This window comes from Phyllostomus discolor, chromosome 2 (assembly GCF_004126475.2).
Source record: "Phyllostomus discolor isolate MPI-MPIP mPhyDis1 chromosome 2, mPhyDis1.pri.v3, whole genome shotgun sequence".
Taxonomy (NCBI): Eukaryota; Metazoa; Chordata; class Mammalia; order Chiroptera; family Phyllostomidae; genus Phyllostomus; species Phyllostomus discolor.
In genome coordinates, this window is record NC_040904.2 from 30,799,777 (window position 1) to 30,821,768 (window position 21,992).

Here is a 21,992-nt window from a genome sequence, read left to right on the forward strand (position 1 = left end):
ACATGAGGAACAAATTATTATATATGAATGGTTTGAAGGAGAGATTTGAGGCAGATTAGAATAATAGTCATTAACAAATAATCAATAATCTGTCATATCTCATTTTTACATATAGCAGTGTCATTGTATCACAATGATTTTTATCCTATTAAGTCCAATGAACATGACTTAAAGTAAGTAAAACTACTATGAAATTTGTCAGACTCCATGGTAAAACTATAAGGTAACATAAGTAGCACATAGAAATCACAAAGGCTCTTCAAATATCCAGCATCAATGTGATTGATTAAAGGTTTAGACTAATGACCTGAATGGTCCTCTCCAAAGTTGAGATTCTGTTATTCTCAATATAGATAAGGAGAAAGTCTGTATTTTTCACTGTTTTTCCCAAAAGCATTCCAAAATGTATATTGCTATAATACTTTAGAAAACAACTGTGAAGCCAAAAGTAATTATTTTATAACTACTGTAGATTCATTATTATAATATTGCTTTGTTTTCTAGTTTCTAAATTTAGATGGTGTGGGAACTGTACTGAATTTCTACAAACTACGTATCCTGACTAATAAAACCTAATGTATGGAGCACTTGCCAAGAGCAGAATGCTTTTATTGTCATTTAATCTGACCCACACAACCACCCTGTGAGTTTCTGAGCTTGCATATATGAGTCTTTCTTAAAGATTCCCTGAGCATCAATATCACAGAAATCCCTCCTTTCCCTTCGACACCGATTTCAGCTGTCTCTGCATTAAACCCTTGCACTGCATCTGCCCTCTGCACTGTGTCTGCCACTCGCTCCTGTAATATGCTCCCTAAACCACGATGTTCTCCAACTCTTCATTACTGCCAGCAGAAATCCTTTTCTCCCTTTCCCATGCTCCTTTCAAATGTCCTCTTTTCCCTTCCTCTAGCTTTTCTTTAGTACTGGCATCTAAAAGGCCATCGCCACACATGTAGTTTCACTGACAGGCAGGCTAATAAACAGTCTCATACCTAGACCTTCTCAAAAATCCTAGTTGACATTTCCTCACGGAAGATATACCCATAGTCCATACTCGGTTTGACACCATTAGTCATTGGAGAAATGCAAATAAAAACTACCATGAGATATTCCCTTGGGCCCACTAAAGTGCTAGAATCAAAAAGATAACAAGTGTTGGCTAGGACATGGAGAAATCAGAACTTTCGCACACAGCTTATAGAAGTACAAAATGGAGCAGCCACTTCAGAGAACATCAGGCAGCTCCTCAAAAAATTGATAGAGTCACCACGTGACTTACTGCTGGAGACATAGCTCAGAAAAAAACACATATGTCCACAAAGAACTCTGTACACAAATGTTCCTAGCAATAGTATACATAATAGCCAAAAGGAAGAAACTCAAATGTCCATCAAACAATGAATGGATAAACATAATGTGATATAACCAAACAATGGAATAAAAACAAGATGCTGACACATGTCAAAACATGGATGAACCTTGAAAATGCACTAAGTAAAGAAAAGCTTGACATAAAAGACCACATGTTATATGATTCCATTTTTAAATGTCCAGAATAGGCGGAAAATAGACGAGTGGTTGCTAAGGAATTGAGGGAGAGAAATAGAGGGAATGCAAGTAGTAGCAAATGGGTTTCTTTTTGAGGTGGTAAAAATGTTCTGAAATTAATTGTGCTGATAGTTGCACATAACTGTGACTCTACTACAATCCATTGGATTATATAATTTAAATGAATTAATTATATGCTATGTAAATTATACTCAAGAAAGCTCTTTTTAAAAATTTCAAGTCAATGATTCTTATAGTTGTGTTCTTCATTTACCTTTTTGGTTTTCCACCTTTCTGATTTTTGAAATGCTGGTTAATTAAAGACTTAACTGCAATGCCCACCAAGGAGTCTTCCTAGATTCACTAAACTTTTAGATGTACAGGGCTGCCATCAAACCAGTCTTGGCATCATTATACTCAGAAGGAACAGGAACAAGAGTTGGACAACAGGACAGCACGTTGCTGGGTTGGAGTCTTGCAGCAGTTCACCCAGAAGCACAGCCCGGGGAGCTGAGGGACATGCGCCCTTACAAGCCTTGTTTCCCATCAGAGTTAATCCCAGAATGCGGGACTTCCGCTGCAAGTGTGCCAGCTGTATGGCTCACCACCCTCGGGGAGCTGTGTCCCCCTCCCAGTATCTATAGTTCTCCCATTTAGGTACCATTTGCCAATCAGGAGTCATATTTTTCACAAGTCTAGAAACACAGTTGACATTACTACCTTTATCTGTTTCCCAGGGAAAGAGCTAGAAAATTAACTAAATGTCAAATTCTCATACTTCTTTGAATTATTTCAATTATCCAATCTTCATTTGTCAACATTCAGAGAAAAACAAACATTGTTACTTAAAGTATAGTTTCAAGTCATTTCAGGATCTGGAACGTATCATCAGGGATTCATTCCCATTTTCATTCGTTCCAAAATTGACTTATGTGTACCAGATACAATATTAAGCCCTGAAAGCACTGCAATGAACATGACCCACCCAGTTCCTCTCTTCATGGAATTTAAAGTGTATCAGAAGATATAAAAGAGGGACTAGTCAATAACAGCACAGTTTTTAAAACCCCTTGATAGAGAAAGTGCAAAGTAATAATCATAATGAAGGACAATAAACCCAGACTTGTGGCATAAGAAATAAGCATTATTCCCATTGAAGAAATAAGTGAAACATGCAATACTCAGTCAGGTGTGTGTGTGTGCATGTGTGTGCAAAGCTTTATTTTTAAATGTAATATGAACAGTGAATATATACATTTTTAGGATATATATACCACCCAGACTCTAAAATCATGTCAATTATAATAATTTCTTTCTGAGAGAATATTTACTCCCCATCCTTGTATTTCTACCTTATTGGTGAGACTTTGGGAGAAGAAAGTGAGTCTTCTGCCCCTTCCAGGTTCTCTAAGAGCTGCCTGCCCAAAGAGGGATGGTTCCCACCTAGGTGTCGGTCTGTTAAGGAGCTTTACTGGGGAGGCCTTGCACTGCTGAAGGGAAATGGCTATGATGTGATGGAGAGTCTGAAAAAAAAGTTCAATTCAAGGAATTATCAGGAAGTTGAATTTGTCTGTGCACCATTCATGCCACAACCAGCAATTCTGAGTGTCCGTAGTAAAACTGATATTTTGATTTCTACCTTTTGACTCTAATATCTATTTCTTACTTGGTTCAGAATTTGGAAAGTAGAGAAAAAGATGCTATATATTGGCCTTCAAAATTGCAGCATTGCATTACTCTAAATTTAGGGCAATGATTATCTATCATTTTACGCAAAATCACATATTGTAATGGGTCAGGTTCCCCAGGAAACGCATTCTAAGATTTGTCTGCCTGACTTTTGCTGCTCTGAGAATACCCGTGGACAAGGGAAGGAAGCAGAACTAGGCAAAGAGAACAGCTGAGTTCAGTGCAACTGCCAGTCCCAAGGTGGGGAGCTTTGATGGCCCAGCATAGTTGTTGACAACTGAGGCAAGCGAACTGCTGGCAATTTGTACCCTCCCAATGACCAGAAATTGTGCCAGGAAATGGGCTGCCTCCATGGATGGGGTTTAAGCTCAGAAGTCACAACTCCTTTTGAGCAAAGGTAATTCCTGGGGAGAGACTCAGCTCTAGTTCATCCGCAGACAACACTCCAGGAAACTAGCAATGTGTCTCAGCCCTAAAGAATAGATCACAGGATCTGCAAATATGTGTCTGCACAGCATTTAAAACGGGCCACAATAAAATCATTCTATTAAGGCAGCATATTATCTAAAATGACTAACTATGATTAAAAAATCCTGTATTATGAGAACTGACTGGTGGCTTCCAGAGGCAGGAGTGCAGAGAGGGCAAAACGGTGAAGGGGATCAAAAGGTACAAACTTCCAGTTATAAAACAAAGAGCCATGGAAATGTAATACACAGCATGGTGAGTGTGGTTTGTAATACTGCATTACCTGTCTGCAAGTTGCTAAAAGGGTAGATCTTAAAATTCCTCGTTGCAAGAAAAATACATATTTTTTTGGAACTGTATAGTGACGAATGCTAACTAGACTTACTGTGGTGATCATGTGCCATATACAAATGTTAAATCATTATGTGGTAAAACTGAAACTAACATGTAAATTATACCTCAAAAAATAAATAAAATAAAAACACTGTATTATTCTAAACAGTAACAGAATAATGATAATGTGAGCCCAAAAGCTACTATTGGTCCTTGTCAACTAAAGGAGAACAAATCAACCAGTCAGTCAGCATAGACTGTATTCTGATGATAACTGAGATTCTTCCTGATACTTTCCTGTCAGTGTATTCAAACAAGTACCCTATTTTTCAGACTATAAGATGCACATTTCCCTCCCTCCCCCGCCAAATTTGGGAGAAATAGTGGTTGTTAATGCTGGTGTTGAGTTCTGTTTACATTTATATTGGTGAAATATTATGTTTTTTATGTTATTAAATATTTTACCACATTTTTTGCCTCAAAAATTTTTTTTCTTATTTTCCTCCTCTAAAACCTAGGTGTGTCTTATGGTCTGAAAAATACAGTATATGTTCCCACTTACATCTATATTTATGTAGACATATCTTCCATTGGAGATAAAAAATGTGAGAGGCTGAATATAAATGCCTCAATTATTGCTTCTCACTCACCTCTCCACTTTCCAAGGTCTTTCCTTTCCACTTAAGAAAATCCCCATTCCAATTAAGAAAATATACATAGCAGAATCGGTTAATGATTTCTTTAATCCCACCTCCCTTTGTGCGTGCCACACTTCACAACAGAATGAATGTCTTTTGTTTGTTTCCCCGCATTTTCTATTATCTCTGATTAACCTTGTCTCTTCTGTTTGATTGTTTGTTAAAAGGAAATAAAAATGCTGGATATACTAAGACCTTATTTTTCATCAATAGGAGGCTTATACACTAAGATAACCTTTTTTAAAACTTTATTATTGAAAATCATCCTAAATATAGGAAGTAGAATTTTCATCCTTAGTAATTCCCCTTATACAGTTACACTTTATTTTGCAAATAGTTATTTAATAGAGTTTGGAAGAGGTAAAAATAAACTGGTGCCAGACTTACTGCCAAGTATAAATTAATTGTAAATCAAAACAAAGACCCTGTGAAGTTATAATGTTAATCAATGTGGAAATGGTAATGGTTCACCTTCAATTTTTCAGCAATTTATCTCATAAGTAAAACAAGATGTGCCAGAATAAAATGGTCCTTATAGACTGTGAACTTTGTACAGAGTCACTGAGCTATAGGATGGGGGTTGAAATTATTTACAACAATCAAATTTTGCTATGCTTTAAAATAACCAGAAATGTCAGCATAGGTAAAGAATGTAAAGCATAGCAGCCATTAGCCTAGAAGGTTTGCTTTTTATATAGTAATGATTAATATTCAGATATCAGATGTGCACCGTAACTTCTCAGATCAGGTATAAATTCAGCAGTCAATTAAAAATCTTATGACTTTGATAGTTACCAAACTAGTGGAAAACAAAAAATACTATATGACTAGTTTATAAGAGCTAAACAGAGACACCCACTAATTGCTGCACAAAGGTCATCAGGCCAAGGCACTGAGCACCAAGCACCTTAACTCCCAGGGATAAGGAAAGCAATGAGGAAAAAAGTGAGATAACTTAGTAAATTCCCCTCATGAATTTTACTTTGCAGATAATTATTTAACAGAGGTTGAAATTTATATTCTCTCTCTCTCCTTTCCTCTCCCTGCCCGTGTGTGTGTGTATGTGTGTGTGTGAGAGAGAGAGAGAGAGAGAGAGAGAGAAGAGAATTAAGCCAAGGATAAATCTTGAAGGTCAAATCTGGAAGTTGAGGGAAAAAGCGCTGCCTCTTCCTCTCTGTGTGTTCTGTACCAGATAGCATAGTAACTAAAGTCACTGAGTGATTGCTCAAAAAATGTGCTGAATAAATTACTGGATGGAAAATTCCTCACATGGACTCACAGTGGGATAAGTACACCCTTTCCCCTTAAAGTGAAGTGTCTTTAGTTAAATTCTATATTATTTCTATGTTAACAATTACACTCAATTTTGTATGCATCAATTTCTTTTTCTTGTGACCATTCAATTGTACCATCCTGAGGGAGGAGAATGACAGGTAATTGTGTTTTATTTGTTTGTTTCTTTCCCTTGTTCCTTCCATCATTTCTGCCAGAAGGATCTAAACATTGAGTAGCCACTCGAAAGTAACAGACTCCGATCAATAATGATATGAGAAAGAAGCATCTCAGGTTCTATTCCCAGTCAGGGCACATGCCTGGGTTGCAGGCCATGGCCCCCAGCAACTGCACATTGATGTTTCTCTCTTTCTCCCTCCCTTCCCTCTCTAAAAATAAATAAATAAAATCTTTAAAAAAAACTTTCTATATAAAAAATGATATGAGAAAGGTGTATTTTATGTTTGTGGTTGTTACAACTTGGGTCTTTAGAGCTACCAATACTGATATTCAAGTAACATGTAAAGATTGGAATCTACCAGTGATCTTTCTAAATATAGATGTAATCATCTCCACCCTTTTACCTCAAAGATAATAAAACCCTTCCCCCACTGCACAAGGTCCTCGCTTGTCAGTTTCATCTCCAGGCTCATGAGCAGGACCCCAGTGTCACCCACCTGTGCACGGTCACTGCCCCCACCGACAGTGTGCCCTAAAGGCATTCAGTGAATATTTGTCAAATAAATTACTGTCAAATGAATGAAATCAAAGCATCATTAAATATAAATGGTATAATGTCATACCTATATTTAACCATATTTGTTGCTTAACTATTAGAATGTTAAGACTCTCTGACATGGTTTGAGTCTAGGCATTTCAAGAAGCAGTGACTGTATGAGGGCAAATAAAAGCTGCTAATATGTAGGAGGAGACATAGAAACCTGAGGGATAAGCTCATTTAAATAATAATGGGTGAGGATAAATAAAAGAATAGTTTTTAAAGCTAAACAAAAAAAGCAAACACGAGATTTCTATTTATAAATTAGACAGAAATAGTACTTAAGTCATGTGTTCACTTAAAACAATAGATAAAAATATTGTCTAATTTTTAAATGTCAAGTTCACAGATAGGATGCATAATCTAAAAATTCTAATCAAGCTAAGTGTTTCAGGAACTATATTAAAAACAGTTTAAATAGCAAAATAGAATCCAGACTGTAAAATACACATAGATACATTTTAAGATACATGTAAAGACTGTATATAGCAGGATTTTAGAAATCAATGTAAATCATCCTAAATACTAGATAATTAAGCATGTTTTAAATGGTTTTGTGTTGAAACATTCTATAAATACACTACCAGTAAAGCATTTTAAAGTTTTTCAAGTCATACCTGCAAAAGAGTTGTTCTATGGAGCTTCAGTGCTCCCTTCTGGTGAATTTTAGCAAAGCACCCTGAACAATAATCTTCTCCACATTCAAGACATACCTTAAAAGATATTAAAAAAATACCATCTTATCATATGACTTTGAGAAAATGTTTGTGTAATGATGTTATTGCTACTATCTTCATTTCTCCATTATAGACCTAGATGTCATTGGAATTGAGAAGTCCAAGGAAACTGAGACAACTATTTGCTCCAATTAAGATTTAACTCTGAGAAAAAGGAACTTATAAACTAATTACTCTCATATCATAATAACTATAATGGCTAGAACACAGGTTTTATCCATGTGCTAGATGTAGGTAAGTGTGTAGAATTTCTGAATAAATCATAAAACAATAGGCAGCATCAGGTCAAACTCCAGGACGTGGTCAGAACGAGGCAGCTCCATCTCTGTGTCGGCACTGCTTCGGTTCTGCTCGTTCATCTCTCCGTGTGGGTTCACAGGGCACAACTGGTCCCAAATGGTATGTGTACGGTCTGTCTCCAAAAGTCCCCAGACACTTCCTCGAATGGAACTCCTTCACTGATGATTCTCAAAATATGGTTTAAGTATTTTTGGAAGAGTCCTCAAAGAAAAGTACTTTTAAAAACTGGGTAGAACTGCATCAGAAAGATCAGCAATGTTTATGACCAGTGAAATGATTATGGAAAAATATATACTTATCTTTCAAATTCTTTACATTGTAAAAATACAATTTTTTTAATTTAGAGATAAATTGAAAAATGTGATGTCTTTGTATTTATGATGGCGTCCAGCAAAACTAGCAGCTAATATAAATGACAATGACATTTCTACTTCATGTGAAATTACTACCATGCAGCTGTACAGCCACTTCAATACTGTTTACAATTAGATAAAAAACTGGAAATGGCTAAAATCCCTCTTTTCTTGAGTTTGCCTGGGTGAAGAACTACTGTTAGTGCAAATAAGAAAGCATGACGGTTCAGAGAGATGGAGTCAGAAAGTCTATGTCAAGGAGCTCACACTCCCTCTGACCCTCTTTTATCCCCCGTTAGGGTGCCCACCCCTATTCTCCCCCTCCTTCCTCTGCCCTAGTAGCAGGGAAACATAAGCATAAAACATCTGGGGCAGACTGGGGAGAGGTGGCCTAGCTCTTCTGCCTTGTACTGGTCAATGGTGGACTGAAATGTGCAATACAGTGATGCTTCTCGAAATGTAATGTGCATGTGAATCGTACGGGACTCTGTTGTCATGTAGACTCTGGTTCAGGAAGTCTGAAATGCCACCTGAGACGCTGGGTTCTAACAAGCCTCCAGGAGATAGCATGCAGCAGCTGGTGGAAACCACACCCTGAGCAACCAAGCATTAGAATGTATAAGACATGGAAAAGCAGACTAACTCTTATTAAAAATCCAATAGCCATTTTAAGTCAATTAATTTTTAAAAATTGTGTGAGTACTCATATAATGACATAGTTACCTACAGTAATGTAGACAGATTCATCAGATGTAAAGTGATTAGGATAACACTACAAAAGTTTAAAAGAGTGAGAAATTTGTATGCCGCTGTAATGAAACTAAAAAGGAAAGCTAGAATCAAACAATATTCACCATGTTTAGTGAGCATTTACTCACTGCTCTAAGGGCTTCACACATCTCATCTCATTTGTTCCTCACAACAACCCTCTATAGTGATAAAGGTCATTGTATGTCCATTGTCAAGATGAGGTAACAAAAGAGTATAATGAATAAAAATGTGTCAGTTGGTGCAGCCAATAGAGCTAGAATTTCAACCTCACATTCTGGTTCAAAGCTCAAGCTTTTACCCACAATCCACATTACTAATCATTAAACCAATTATTGATCATTAATTTCAGTATTAATAATTTATTTAAAAACAATAAAATCTGAAATAAAATAAATATATCAATGGCTGCATATTCTGGTATTTGTCAAAATGCAAATATATTTTTTCCAATGTCAAAATGAAAATATAGCCCTGGCTTGTGTAGCTGAGTAGATTGAGCACAGGCCAACCAAAGAGTCACTGGTTCCATTCCCTGCCAGGGCATATGCCTGGGTTACAGGCCAGGTCCCCAGTGGGGGCCATGTAAGAGGCAACCACACACTGATGTTTCCATCCCTCTTTTTTCTCCCTCCCTTCCCTTCTCTCTAAAAAATAAATAAAATAAAATAAATCCAAATATATCTTTTTTCAAATGTGATTAGCTCTATAGCACTGGATTTTTTATTTAAGTGGAAGAAAAATAAACACTATCCCTACTATGGGAACTAGTCTTACCCTTTCAACTCTTATTTTAAAAGCTAAAGTCTCTTAGAAAAATGATGATGAACATATCTAAATACATAATTTTTTAAGTCCAAAATCAATTAAAAACTATAATCCCACATACATATATGGTAACATCCTTGTATTAACACATATTACAAAATGTATTCTGTTTAATTTTTATTTTATTTATCTGCTAATATTTTAATCAATTTCTTATAAATACTCAGCAATGGTTTTACAGTGTAATGAGGGGACAGAAAGTCACTTTCAACACACAATTCTCAGCCAAGTATCTGTTGACAGCAGAGTTTTAATGAAAGTAGCCAGGCAGAGGCTGTAGACTGGAAGATCAAAGCTGAAGCAGCCGAGTAAGCTTATGTATTTTGTCATACAAGCATATTTGGATTTAAACTGGGTTAAAATGAGCACCAACTGGAAAATCTTTTTAGGCATTTTGTGTAACTAGCAGGAACATACGAAGAACATAGACGAGCACTCCATCCCACCACAGACCCTTCAAGGACGGAGTACCCGAGTGCAGTTTCAGTAAACATCGTGTTAATTCGGTCAAGGCTAGTCCAGTCAGTTGTACTAAGCCTTCAGAAACCACTGGAGCTTAATTAAATTATCCACATTTGCCAAATTAATGTGCAAGTTTTAAACATCCATTTCACTTTTGCAATGTAGAAACAGTCTAAAGTTACTGTAACATCTTTAAAACATTAAAAAAGAACTAGAAGTTTGGGATTTTATTTTCACCATCAACATATGTGAATGCATCAGGGCATAAGAAAATGTGCCCAAAACACATAATTTAGTGTCTCCGGACAATATAACTGGCACAATGCTGAATATTTCACATGCATTAGCCCACTGTCCTGAATAACTCAGAGGTATAGTCCACAGTTATTCATAGTATTCCATTTTACAAATGAAAGAACAGAAATATAGGGGAATCCAGCTATGTGCTAAAAGTCACATAGTTAATAAAAGGTAAAGTTGAGATTAAAACGCCCAAAACACAAGGTCTTAACCCCATCTCAATATAAAATTTTCCCTGATGAAGACCTTATCATAAGAGATAGAAAGGTTGACTCTAATTATCCAACCAACATTATCACCTAAAGTGACGGAAGCTAAAACATAGGATAACCTCAGAGCTTAACACTACCACAGTCTACTCCATTAGGTCTGCCTAGCTTCAATTTTTAAACAATTTATTGTTGTGTTTTGACAAGTATATTTTCATCAAATCAAAGAGCATCCCTTATTAAAATCTTAATGAAATGTTTAACTATATTTAAGGCATAAATCCCAACTCCCACAGTTTTCAGGCAAATCAGTTTTTTAATCACTGCATACATTTCACTCATTTGCTTTCCAGTAAAGGCATGTGCCATTTATCCTGTCTGGGATGTTATTTCTTTACATTTCCTACTCAATGGAAAAAAACCGCCCCTTTATTTTCAGGGCAAGTCTTGCCTGCATATGCCATACTGTTAAAAAGTGCCCTTAAAAAGGGCTCCACATAGAACAGGATTCCATAGAAATGCCAACCCAGAGTTACTGTACTACACACAGCCTTTCTCAGATCATGAACAATGAACCTCAACAATCTGATTCAACCAGTAAGCCCCCTTCATACTTCCAGCTTCAAAAATATTTGTTCAAATTTTTAAACATTGCTACATAGGTATAATTGGCTAATATTCTTTAAATTATTGTTCATCATTATCTCTAATACTATAACAGTAGGATGTAATAGTAAGAGCATTTTACCAACAGCCAAACAACAATTTAATTGTTTTTAGCCCTTTATTAAATTCACAGCATCCTAACTCTTTGAGCCCAGTTAAAACTACCTTGAAATTAGGCCAGTAAAAATAGCCTTCAGTCAGAAGTGATTATGGCTAAATTCTCTGAAACTACAATATATTCCACAATATCAGTTATAATCATTAAGTTATTTGGGAGAAAAACTGCTCCTTAAGTATGTGTAATATATTAAATTACAAAAGGTATTGGAGTATCATCAATACTAACTGAAAGGAAAATATGTCTAAAGTCTATACTACAGAAAAGTTTTAAAGAAATGACTCATTCAACAAATATTTGTTGAGTACCTGCTAAGTTGCAGGTGTAGGTGATGGGCCCACCACACTGAACAAAATGAAATCACCATTCTCGTGAAGTTTACATTAAAGGTGAGTGGAAAGCAAACAGAGACACGTTATAGGGTGATAACTGTTGTGCAGATGAATGAAGAAGCTTCATGAAACTAGACTGCCACTCAGCTATTGCTATTTTCTAAAGGTCACTGGGGGTCAGTAACCTTTGAGTTGACCTTTATCGATATGAGGAGATGGGGTGGGAGGGAGAATATTTGTTGGAGACAAACAAAAGTTCAATTTTGAACATTTTAAGTTACTGATTCCTGTTATACGTTCAACTAGAGGTGCTAATTAGGCAGACTGAGTTGAAAGTTCAAGGGGAGAGGCATAAGTCAGAGATGTAAATCTGGGAAGCATGGAAGTAGAGATGGTCTGTAAAGCCGAGAGAATGAATGCAATTACGTAAAGAGGAAGTATAGACAGACTAGAGAAGAGGCTAAGGACTGAGGGTTGAGGCATTCTAAAAGGTCAAGAATACAGAAAACCAACAAAGAAAGTTGAAAAGGGACAGCTAGCAAAATAAAGTGAAACCAAGAGAGAATGATGTTTCAGAGAAAGCCAAGTCAAGAGTCATAGGAGAGGAGAGGGTTACTGTATCAAGTATTACTGATGGATTAAGATAAGAACTGAGAATAGACCACTAATAGACAAAAAAAGAACTGAGAATTGAAGTGGAAGCCACTGGCGAGCATCAGAGGAGCTGTTACCGGACAGTAGCAGAGACCCAGTACTGAATGGAGAGGGTTCAAGAAAGAATGGGAATTTAGCAGTTCTTCCAGGTCTACACCCCAAACAACCAAAAGTAGGAACTTGGACAGATATTTGTGCCCCCATGTTCACAGCAGCATTATTCACTGTACACTCAATGGAATATTGCTCAGCCTTAAAAATTAAGAAAATTCTGATACATGCTACAACATGGATAGATCTTGAAGACATTATGCTAAGTGAAATGAGGACGATACTATATAATGATAAAAACAGATACTATGTGGCTCCATTTACATGAGAAACCTAGTCGTCAAATTCATAGAGGCAGAAATAGAGTGGAGGTTGCCAGGGACGAGGGGAGGAGGCAGTGGGGAGTTATTGTTTTACTGAGTGCAGAATTTCAGTTTTGCAAGTTGAAAGGAATTCAGTGGCTGGATGGTGGTTATGGAAGCAAAGCAATGTACTTTATGCTACTGAACTTTGCACTTAAAATGGCCAAGATGGCAACATTTAAATTATGATGTGTTTTACAATATTTTTTTAAAGCTCATGAATTGACATCTATGAAAGTTCCAGAGCTGTCAGAAAGCATTATATTTTTGTACTTTTTTAAAAAGTTCACTTAAGAACTTTTAAGGAAAGAAAGAATGTTACTTTGGAGCAAAAAAAAAAAAAAGATTTGCACATAAATGTACACAGGAGCCCTAAACATAATAAGAAAAAAACTGGAACAACCCAAATATCATTCAACATGTGAAGGAATGAACAAATTTTGGTGTATCTGTACTATGGAATACAACTCAGTAATATAAATGAACTACTGAAAAATATAATATGAATAAATCTCCACATGGAGCAAAAGAAAACTTACACACAAAATATAGATACAGGGGTAGGCAAAAGAAGGTTACTAACAATAATAAATAATGCAATAATAAATAATGTGAGAATAAACTCTGTTTTGCATACTCACAACTATAAAACTACTTTGCTCCCTCCTGTGTGTGTGTGTGTATATATACATATATAATTCCATTACATAAAGTACAAAAATAGGTGCTACCAAATGTAAGGTGCCAGGAACCAGAGCAGTGGCTGCCTTTGCAGCGAAGATGAATTGGAAAAGCAGAAGGGGACTTTCAGGGATATTCCATTATCTTGATGGGAGTGTAGATATTTGTCAAAAGGCAATCAGTTACATATTTAAGATCCGTCCACTTCACAGCAAGTAAAATATACCTCAATTGTAAAAAGTAGACAGAATGAGAGGAGAGAATATGATGACAGCAAGTATACCCAACTTGTCAACTGTTACCAAAATAGAAGTACAGATGGAGATGTGGGGGACCAAGGAGAGTGTTGTAGTTGTAGCTTTGGTTGTGGATGGAAGATACCACATGTTTGCGTGCTGATAGGCATGATCCAAGGCAGAGAGGATGAGTTAAGCTAGTGCCTCCAGCAGGAATGAGAGGGTGAGCTTCAGAGCGTTGTAGGCCATCCCCAGCCGCATGCACATCTCACCCTTAATACGAGCCACAGAGGAAAAGTGCGTGGCTGCTGAAGCATGTTAAGTTGGGAGAAGTGTCTGAGACCGAGCATACGTTCTATTCCACTATCTTTTTGTAGTGTACATACCAGCAGAGCGGCTTTGTTCTCACACTGTCCACAGGGCTTCCCTTTTATTTTGGGTTTTTCACTTTCAGAAGAATTTGCCATTTTATAATTAAGTGGTCTTCCTGATTCTGGAAGAAAAGAAAAAGTCAGACTATCACTTTAAAATATAATCTTTAGATTTCTGATTGATAAAGTGATGAAATTATGTATATCTCTAAATACTCAAATAATATTTAAATATTACTTACCTAGTAAGAATGGCATGTAGCCAAGTCTAATTCTCCCAGTAGGCTGGGGAGCTCACATACCCCTCCTGTGATTGCAGGGCCACACACATCCACCCATGTCCACACTGCTTCAAACTCACTTACACTGGGCACGTGAAACTATAGAACGTAATAAGTGCTAAAAACCATGCTCTTGATAGAATACCTCCAGCATTCTGTCCCATCTCTGGATCAAACTGAAGCCTACACAGAACATCTTCTGTAATAAATGTTATATATATTATATTATATATATAAAATGTATACATAACTTGCTGTACCAAATCATCTTAACCATTCAAATTAAATGATATATATATAATATATATAATTTATATACACTATACATAACTTGGTCTACCAAATAACATATATAAATGTTATATATATAATATAAATAACTTATTTTACCAAATCATCTTAAACCATTCAAATTAAATGTGTTTATCCTCTATTAAGAAGTCATTTCTTTTGAAATTAGTATATATTCAAAATTGATTTTGGTGCTTGCTATTGTCAAACTGTTTTAAAATATAAAGGAATTTTTCAATATTCTTGTAATTTTTTAGAGTAAAATTTCAATTTACAAATTTATACTGAAACATTCTTATCTTAGTTAAAGATTATACTAATAACCTACTTTAAGGACCAATGGTATGAAAAGTCCTCACTATAAAAAATATTATATTCTAATCATATTCTAAATTGACATTCTTTGACAAAAAAATAAGCCACTCCCAAACAAACATAAGTAAAATGTACTTTGAATATCAGAAGTCATCATTTGGGAATTTAGAATCTTTATATTGAATGAACAATTCTAGCACTTTAATTTTCTATGTAATTCAAATGTAGAAGAAATTATATCTGTACCAGCTAATAGTACAGTGATAAACTGTTTACCTTGAAGCTGTTCCTTCAGTAATTTTAACTTCAATTTTCCAGGAGGAAGTGCCTGGAAATAGATATTAATGAATATCTATTAATGAAATAGAGATTATTTGTTAGGCATACATTTCCATATTCAAAGAAAGCTTAAGTCACTAACAAAAATACTAAAAAACTATAAAATGTTGGTACTTCTCGAACAAACCATTTTGAAAGAATAATATAAAATTAATAGATCATCATAAGAACATAAAAACTTTAAATTAATAAAAATTTATAAAAAAGAAAATAAATTCTGGAAATATATAAAAACCAGTCTTTTAAACATGCCATAAATTATTTGTTAAACAAAATCATTATATATCATCAAGAAAAGATTTTAGGAAAGCAATACTATTCAAGTATTAAAGGCTTTTCCATCTTTGATCTTTCTGAAAAGCACAAAGTCAAACATTTGTTTAGACTGATTCTAAACTGAATTTAGACTGAGCCACTCTGCTTACATACCTGAAGGAACCAATATTATTATCTTATTTGTTCAGTTTAGAGAACCACATGTTATAGGGTCATAAATTTAACCTTCAAATGTATTATTCGTAATCCCTGACTTTCCCAAGTTGTAGCCAGAAATATAGATATACATGGGTAATTAAGACTCACTGCTAGGTATTTCAGATAAACATTCACTTAAAATCCTGGGCTTTTTAAGATTTAAAGAAATAAAACAGACTTACCAATCACACACACTTGTTCCTGGTCTTATTAAAACCTACATGCAAAGTGCACAAACAAACACGGACGAGAGGCACTTTACACAGATGCTGTCAATTTATGCCTCATTTCCAATTTGCAATTTGCATGCTCAATTGCCCGATTTGTACATGAGAATATGAGAACAATGTTTGCTTCTATGTCTGTGGCTGTACCAAATGCCTGGAACCTAATTATTTTCAGTGAATCTCATGGTTTTGCTTCAAAAGGGCACTTGTTGTTCATATTCTTTTAGTAGTTACTCAGATGCTATGTACCAAACACAGCAAAAAAATGAAAATACAATTGAAATAAGTAATTTGTAGTAAATCACACTTTTACACTTAAACTTACAATGTGATACAAATTACAAATAATTTAATCTCATTTTTATAACCAAATTATCTAATATTATTACCTTAATGACACATCTGAATTGCAACATGATCAATGTAGTTATACGCTACCAGGGCAGAATGGACTTGCTAAAGCAAACTGAAGCTATTATTAGGAAAATTAGGGAAATTTTATACTTTGTTTTTAGTATCATGAATACTACTTCCCTGCTCATATTTACTTAAAATAACTCAACTCAGCTAGCAGTGAACAAACTGCTATCTGCTTTTTTTTTTTCAGAAAATATAATTTCTTCCTAAGTCTGATTTTTATCTGTTTGGGAAGGAGTTGAAGGTAAAGTAGGGCTGGACCAGGCAGGGACACACACACACACACCCATGCATATATACACAAATATGCACATACATATAGCTATAAGTATATATATGCATACATAGGTATATCCAAATATCAGTAATTCAATATACTAAAGCCTGTGCCCTATTAAACCACTTACACCTCCACCAGCAGATACTGAAGGTGTGCCATCAGGGAGCAGGGCAGCTTAGTGGCTCTACCACACCGACATATCATCTGGGCCATTGGGTTCAGACTATGCTGTCATCCTCTGCCCCCCTGGTATTCACAGATGCCTCCAAACTGCCTCCAATGCCCTAATCCCCCATGCTGGGCTTGCACTCCTCCCACAGGCTACCTTTTCAAATATTCTCATTCTTAATCTAATTAGCTACTTGACCTTTGCCATTCTCTACTGTTTGTCCTTCCCTCCAGGCTCCCCTGCCATTTGATGGAGCACTAATGAAACAGTCATTTAACTTGGACCTTTCCTAAAAATATCTCTTCCAAAAGTTCACATGAACTGGACCTACCTTTCTTCCAACACAACATCCTCCACAGAACTCTCCAGAGAAGCTAGATCCATTTCTACTCCCTTTCACTCACCAGGAGAAGAATTTTTTTTTCCCTGTTGCTTTTCAATACTGCTCTTATAAGATATAAGATATCGTCAGCTGCCTCTGCTGAAGGTCCTCATCATCCATTTACTGCCTTTATCAATATCCAGAATCCTCGTTCACCTGAAGGTCAGTGCTCTGCCCAGTATTTCTTCTCATCACATTTCTGGGGGATGATCGTGGAGACTTCAGTGTCCATGTCCACCTGAAATCCTGAGGCCAAAGACCCTCCAACATGCTGACTATTATGAACTTCTAAGTGTCTCTTCAGCCACTTGACCATCATGACCAAACCTGGAACCTAAGCAGGTATCTGTATGGCCACACCTTCAAAATGCCAAAGTCAGATTTCTCAGTGCTAACCATAATCACCTTACCTCCTTCCTCTTAAACCTCCCATGCCTACCTGGCATTGCGATGACATAATACTAATTGGGTCCCTTATAAATCCGTGCTGAACAACTCCAATGGGCTCTTGTGGCTCTTCCACAATGTATGTATCCATCTGTGCTAATCCTCAGTCACCCACGGTGTCTAATCTCAAATTTCTCCCTTCCAAAAAAATTCAAATTTACCCCAGTTTTCTTCCTTAATCTGGCAGATGATCTTGCCGTCAAATTTACTAAGAATGCTCAGGTCTTCCCATTGGGAGTTTTCTACAGCTTCCTCTGCTTCTCTCTGTCAGATAAAAACCTCTAAAACTTTACCTTTACTGCCACTCGTTTTTTCTTCCATCTTTCTGGTCTCAGAGAAAATGCATCCTCCTTGCCCTTGGTAAAGAACTGCTTAGTGAACCACCTCTTTACTATGTTCCCCAAAACTGGCACTTCTCTTGTTTCCATCTTTAATCTTTACTCTACTTTTGTGAGTCACCTGTCAACTACACACTGACTCACCTTCTCCCTTAGTCTAAAAAACAATGTAATAAAGTCTTTCCTTGATGCTCTTCAACCCTTGAGAAGTCATCCTTTTCCTCACAATCACTGAAATGGTAGTCTTTATTCACTGCCACCTGCCTTTCTTTTTCAACCACTTGAGAAAATACTTTTACATCTAATAATGACCCAATCATCAAACCAAATTCAGTGTTTCTAGAAATTCCCATTCTCCACAAAGAGCTATTTTAATTGATTTTCAGGTAACGTTACAATTGACTTCACACCTATTATTTCACACACTGCCAAAAACTCTGTGTAGTTACAAAGCACCATTATGCATATTTACAAATATAGTAATACAAACTCAGAAAGTCAAATAACTTGCCTAAAATCACAGAGCTAATAAAATGAGTGAGAAATTTCATCTAAACAGGGTTTCTTGACCTTGGCTAGGACAATTCCTTGCTATGAAGGCTGTCCAATGTACTGTAGGATGCATAGCAGCACCCCTGTCCTGTAGCCATCACTACCTTTAGGAAAAAACAATGACAACTACAACACTACCATCACCAAAACACCCTTTCCTGGTAACAACTAAAAATGTCTCCAACATTGTGAAATGTCTCCTGGTGGCAGGAAGTTGGGGTGGGTGGGGAAACACTGGTCTAAAACTAGACTCAAAACCGGGTCCACTACACAATGTATTAGGCAATGTTGACTCCTCCATATATGTTTTAAAAATACCCTCCTTTTCTTTCCTCTTCGATGAAATCATATTGCTTTGATTCGACTCCTACCATTTATCTCTTTGCAGGCTCCCTTTATTGCAGAGCTGGCAAATTACCTTAAGACCAGCCTGAAAGCCTGCATTCCAAATCTTGGCCCTGGCACTTGACCTTCAGCAAGTTATTTAACCTTTTGATGGTAAATTACTTCATCTGTGGAACTAAAAAAATAAAAACTGGTTTTCAAGAGTGACATAAGCACTTAATGAGATAAAACGGAAAGTGAGGCTAAACTGTTGACTGGTGTAAAACAGACAGTGAGTAAATATTAAAGTTCTCTTTGCCTCCAGAGACTTTGAGCTTTATCCTTCACACCTGCCCGTCTTGTTCTTTATCCTTTATACCTTTCTCCCCCTTTTTATAAATGCTTAGGAACCAATTCACTCTATCAGCTTCAACTAACACGTGAAAATTTGAATGAAAATTATAAAGCTTTGAAATTTGCTAAAAGGGTAGAATTTAAATGTTCTCACAAAAAAAGAGAGAGGTGTGAAGTGACAGATGTATTAACTAACTCAGCATGGGGATCCTTTTACAATATACATGTATATTGCATTATCATATGGTACACTTTAAATATTTTACAATTTTATTTGTCACTTATACCTCAGTAAAGTTGTGGGACAAGAGAGTGAGGGAGAGAGAGAGGAGAGGCCTACATCAATATCCAGAATTTTTTTTCTACCTGTCTTCTTTATTCTACTTCCTAGCCAACCGAGGTTGCAATATCTGTTATATATTTGACTTCTTCCTTTCTTTTATTACTGCTTTTTTGGTCCAATATTTTCCTTTATATTTATTCTGCTACATTTTAAGTTAAATTCTTCTTATCTGCATCTCTAGATTTTTTTAATAGTCTCTCTGCCTCTATACTGGTGGCTTCCAAAGTAGCATGTATGCATGCCTGGGGGAGCTCAGGAAAAGATCAGAGAGAAGGAAAGAAACATCTATTATGTTTGTATTATCCTTGATTAACCTCCATATTTTGCTTTAGAATGCACATGATATATTAGTAAGCAAGAATATATAAAAATGAATTCTAGTTATAAATAAATAAATAGTTGATGTATACAAAGCTATGCTCAGAATATATTCTTTATTGATGTGATGCATAATCAAAATAGTTTGAATATCATGTGCTCTATATATATAAATCCCAACTGCACTAGATATTTGAACAAAACCAACCATCAGAAATCATCTTAATCTTGCTCTACTCCTGCTCCAGAGCTGTCAGGGAATGCCATTCCCCCAGTGAAAAAGATCAAGACTCCTGAGCCTGGGATTGAAGGCCTTCCCTCCTGTCCTATAGGAGGCCTTTATACCCGCCGTCCACAGCATCCTCCCACCCCATGTTTTCATCCCTCAACTCAGCTATGAAGATTGTAGGGACAGCATTATGATTTATTCATCACTTTTTTCTTACAAATACATCTAGTAGACTTTCAAATATGTGTAGAACTAAACTATTATTTCCCAAGCACAGATGGTTCATACACTAAATAGTTATGGCAAAAATTATATACTGATGCTTTCTATAAATATTTTCATATGTGAATCATTTTTTACATTAGATAAGAGTTTACTGGAGAATAAGGAAAATTCACTCTATGACAAAGAGGCACTTAGTAAATAATAGATAAGTCAATAATCACAGACTCAGCATTTTTAGTATATCATATGTATAATAACATCCAAAACATGCAACACTATATCTCAGAAAGATAGTAAAAAATGGAAAGTGGAGTATGAACTGTTTAATCCAAAAATTAAAAAACCCTACTTAATAAGAAAATGACATTAAACAATACAATGCTTTTTCAAAGCCAATAAGTTTAGAAGCATCAAGTGAGATGTTTGTAGATGGCAACTGCCCAATGAAAGTTTAATGATAGGCACATAAAAAAGGAAAACCTAAATAAGTTAAAAATTACAAAGCCACAAATCTTGTGCTTAAGAATTCAGAATAAAAAGTTTTCTTTACAAAAAGACACTCATCTAGTTTTAATCATGCATATAATGTAATGATATATTTTGCAATACATAGGGGAAAAAATAAAGCCATTCTATGCCTAGAAAGTCTGTAAGTTTTTTCCCCTTGGGTTTCTTCACATACAGAATCAATAGGATATGAATAATAATTACTATTCAAGCAGAACATCAATATATAAAACAAATGTGATATAATGAAAAGTTAGGTAAAAAACTGCTTTTTGTTACATCAAATAACAGTTTTCACCTTAACCCAGAATTATACAATTCCATTTCACGTACTTGAAACCAGAACTGAACTTAACAGAAAAAAATTCATTTAGAAAATTCAACTAAAGTGAATTTCTAAAAATCAACTTGTAGATGGGAAACAAAAAGTTATCTGAATACAAAAGGTCTATGTAACCTATAAAAATAATCATAATCAAATAGTATGCAAAGTTGTTAAGACAAGAATGGGAAGGGAATGTAAGATCAGAATAATTTATATATCCTTGTTAGCAAGCTGTTTGAGAATCAAATAGTATTTTCTTACCTTGATAACATTTCCTTTATTTTGTGACATTTTATGTGATTGAGTGTTCAATTTGCCCACTTTCCCAGATTTCCAGTAATATCCACTTGACCTTCAATACATGTAAACAGAAGTCAAATGCAACCACTGAATACATTTCTCTTTTTAATGAAAACAAATACATTTTTCTGATTTCATGAAATGGAAATGCAGTTGTTAACATGTAACAGACCACCACAAAATGAAAATGAAATATTAATAGTGTCACAATATCCTCAGTAACTTTAAAATATGAGGTCTGTCCAGAAGTTATCCAGTCATGTAAAATGAAAAATAAAGACATTTTTTGAAGAAGATAAAAGAAACAAAAAACATTGTACATAGGACAATGATGCCTC

At 35.6% G+C, this 21,992-nt stretch overlaps 1 protein-coding gene across 1 annotated transcript in view; it reads right to left on the reverse strand.

Annotated features, from left to right (window-relative positions):
• The window catches only part of ZBBX (zinc finger B-box domain containing), a 106,844-nt gene that overhangs the window by 76,865 nt on the left and 7,987 nt on the right, over positions 1–21,992 (reverse strand). Inside the window, 4 exon segments of the mRNA XM_028504917.2 lie at positions 7,407–7,502; positions 14,233–14,339; positions 15,381–15,432; positions 21,616–21,706. Of these exon segments, the coding sequence (XP_028360718.2) occupies positions 7,407–7,502; positions 14,233–14,339; positions 15,381–15,432; positions 21,616–21,706 (346 nt within the window).